This window comes from Cyprinodon variegatus, unplaced genomic scaffold (genome assembly GCF_000732505.1).
Source record: "Cyprinodon variegatus isolate N-32 unplaced genomic scaffold, C_variegatus-1.0 Scaffold274, whole genome shotgun sequence".
Classification (NCBI taxonomy): Eukaryota; Metazoa; Chordata; class Actinopteri; order Cyprinodontiformes; family Cyprinodontidae; genus Cyprinodon; species Cyprinodon variegatus.
In genome coordinates, this window is record NW_015150727.1 from 943604 (window position 1) to 946798 (window position 3195).

General features: G+C 37.5%; 1 protein-coding gene across 1 annotated transcript in view; it reads right to left on the bottom strand.

Annotated features, from left to right (window-relative positions):
- Window positions 1-244: 244 nt before the first annotated feature.
- LOC107089959 (V-set and transmembrane domain-containing protein 2A-like) overlaps window positions 245-3195 on the bottom strand; it is a gene marked incomplete at its 5' end in the record, with an annotated part of 44403 nt that continues 41452 nt past the window's right edge. Inside the window, one exon of the mRNA XM_015383052.1 lies at window positions 245-2267. Within this exon, the coding sequence (XP_015238538.1) occupies window positions 2191-2267 (77 nt within the window). The remainder of the gene's footprint in view (window positions 2268-3195) is intronic.

Genomic DNA, 3195 nt, shown 5'->3' on the forward strand with positions numbered 1-3195 from the left:
ACAATGGTGCTAAAGGTTATACTTTTAGTATGGTAGAGACATTGGCTGTATCCGTATATATGCCCTAACCCCTATAAGGAGGAATATATAGTGGTTTACGTCATTTTATACAAGTGTCTGAATGTCTAGATGATGAAAAAGTAGTGGACTCAAAAATTCCCACAAATGCCTTGTAAAGTATGATCATCCATGGTCACAACCTGAGCAGATATATCCCAGCATCATGGAATGCGTGTAGGGAGCTGGAGTCCAATGGTGACCAATTAGGAGCAAAACGTAGTAATCATCTGTCTGAACAGACAGTTCATAAGTTCACTATAAAGTCCACTATATAGTATCGCATAGGTTGATGAATTGCACCCTGTGCAAAAACTCTTTTCAGGCTCAAAAAGGACTAAATAAACACTATCAGGATGAAAGGCTTGGCATATTTAGCTTTAATTTCTCATTAACATTTGGCTTGTGGTGTTTATCTAATTATTTTAAAATGAGTTGACTTAGCCCTTTTTTAGAATTTGATCCCAGGAGTGCAGCTTTGGTGTCATCAAACCAGAATCAATTTAACCCAAATTGTCTATCGTCCTGCAACAAAAGCTCCTGATTGGAGTTTACACTGCAAAGACGCCGTGAAATGAATAAATACAGATAGAATGGCAAGTATTTAGTAGAGTATACTATTTAGGGATATTAATTTAAGGGTATATTTTAGATATTTAAGGGTAGATTTATTTATTTGGAAATGTATTTGATTATACATTTACATGTATTAATCTCTTGCTATATTTATCTATATCATGTTGTCCCCATGGAGCACAGGAGATGGTTGTACTAATCAGAACATGGCACTAATGCTGCACCTTTCAATCCTCTTAGTGATGTTAGGGAAACACAAGCACATGTGCCATATTTTCTTTTCCAAATTATTCATGACTGTCTTCACAGTTCCATAGCAAACATTTTAATGCCAATGTCATTAAACAACGTGTTGCTTTTGATGAATGCGAATCAAGGCTTCAGTTAGGGGATGTATTTTTTTCTCTTTTGAGAGTTAAATCTTGCAGAATGTGTCCCATTAAAGGTGGAAAAAGTTTGGAAATGATTTACCTCCGATTCAATATTTAACAGGAGAAATAGTTTGCATTTTATAAAGAAGTGTGATCAGGTTTCAGATCCATTGAAATTTAGAGTTGAATAGATTCCTCCTCTGATGAGGCGCCCGCTGGGCGAAACATTGGTGTAAAATCAGTCATCCAGCTGTCACACATCAGCAGTTACAATAAGTCATAAAATAGAGACTTTGTTTGTTTTATTCCTACTTAGGTTGCATTACAAATTAAAATGACAAAGGGGGGGAGGGGCATTATTTTCACACCAAAGCTAGCACAGAAAAATTAAAAAAAACGCAGTTCATAACGCCGTAACAAGTGTTGGCCTCGTGTAGGTTTGATATTTTCCTCTGCTTTAAAACCTTCAGCCCAAGCATGCATGTCTTATAATGAATCACTAACAAGATGTTAAAATTATGCACAGTTGAAATGCGGACGGCTAATATGGCTGAAAGAGAAACGGAAACAGAAGGAACCTTTTAACTTCAAAGCTCAACATCAATCGTCTAATTTGACACATACTGTTTTTAGATTGATCTCACCTGGAGGCTAGAGGGCCTATTCACAATGATCCATGGCCGATATCAGCAGCAGCTATGTATACAGCACATACATTAGTTCTATGTGGTTCAAATAAAACAGACATATATCTAGGATCATATATACTACACAAATATAGATTCTTTGATTTTCTTGTTTACTTTTCAGCAATGAACACGGAAATGTCAACATCGAATAAGAAAGTCATTCTTCCATGAGAGTTACCCAATGAGATAGAGTCCAGGTGTTTTTCGCGCGGCTTCTCCGATGGCGTCTGTAGAAAAAAGGTGATCCTTCCGCTGCAGTCGTGACTGGTGTTTATAGTGGCTAGTAACAATATGCTAAGTGCAAGAGCAGAAGTGGGGAGGAAATGAGGGGTAAACTGTGCTGTCCGCGTGGTAGAGCTCCAGAGGGGGTGGGTCATGGTGAGCAGGTTACGAAGGGAGGTAAAACAGGCAATTACTTTTTCTTTTTTTCCCTCTGTTTGCTTTCAAAGCCAACAGTTGGGCTAGAATATGGGAGAGACTTATGACTGTTCTTTAAATTATAACAAGGCATCCCTCACCAAGCCACACACCAGAAGCAGGACGGCAAGTCCAAAGCTGCACGATATTCTTGTACCTGGAAAGAGACAAACACAGGATAAACAGGTGGTTACAATGAGCTTGAAAAACATCATGTTTGTTAGGAGTGTGGGAAAAAACCAAGTAGTGTTATATCGTGATTTTCAGCTGCCCTGTACATCTAAAGTTGAGGCACTCATAGGTGAAGACGTGGACTGACTCAAACCCCAAACAACATAGATACCAAAATAATAAAAATGATCAATGTCTTCTGATAAACATTTACAGCACTTGCTCTTTTATCTATATATTTAATTTTGATAGCTATGAAAAACATCCCAAAAGCTCATGATATTGCAATATTGTGATAATATCGTATTGTGACCCTAGTGTCATAGCATGTATCTTAATAGCAACACCCATGCCAATACTCACCCTTAGTGTTTCTAGACCTGATTGGTGACATGTTGGGTGTGCAGCATCTAAATATGGTCGCATAAGGACATGGTGTCTGAATTTCAGAGCCAGAGCATATTGCAGAAGAAACTGAGATGTTTATTTGCTAAACAGGTCATCGTTGTGGCCTTCAAAAGACCCAATGACAATGGCGCCGTCATCATTGACAGAAGTTGACATACTTGTGTCGTTGGAAAAAAGTATTCAACTTTTCACTCCACTTAAATAAATGATCAATGGATTTCACTCAGTGGGCACTTTATTTTATCTTTGCAAAGAGAGGACAGTTCATCATACGGCCGTTAATTGCATGGTAATCAGACCTGTTCTGATCTGGCCCTGTTTGTTCCCCCTTATTTACAATAATGAAAAGTAGTCAGAGTAATAAAAAATGCAGACACTTCTGTTAAACAATAACATGTTATGAATAAGTGGAAAACTTTTTTTCAGAGTAAATAGCATAAATCAATATATGAAATAAGAGGAATCTAAATTTTCTGACCAGTTTGATAGAAATAGCTAAAAAAAAG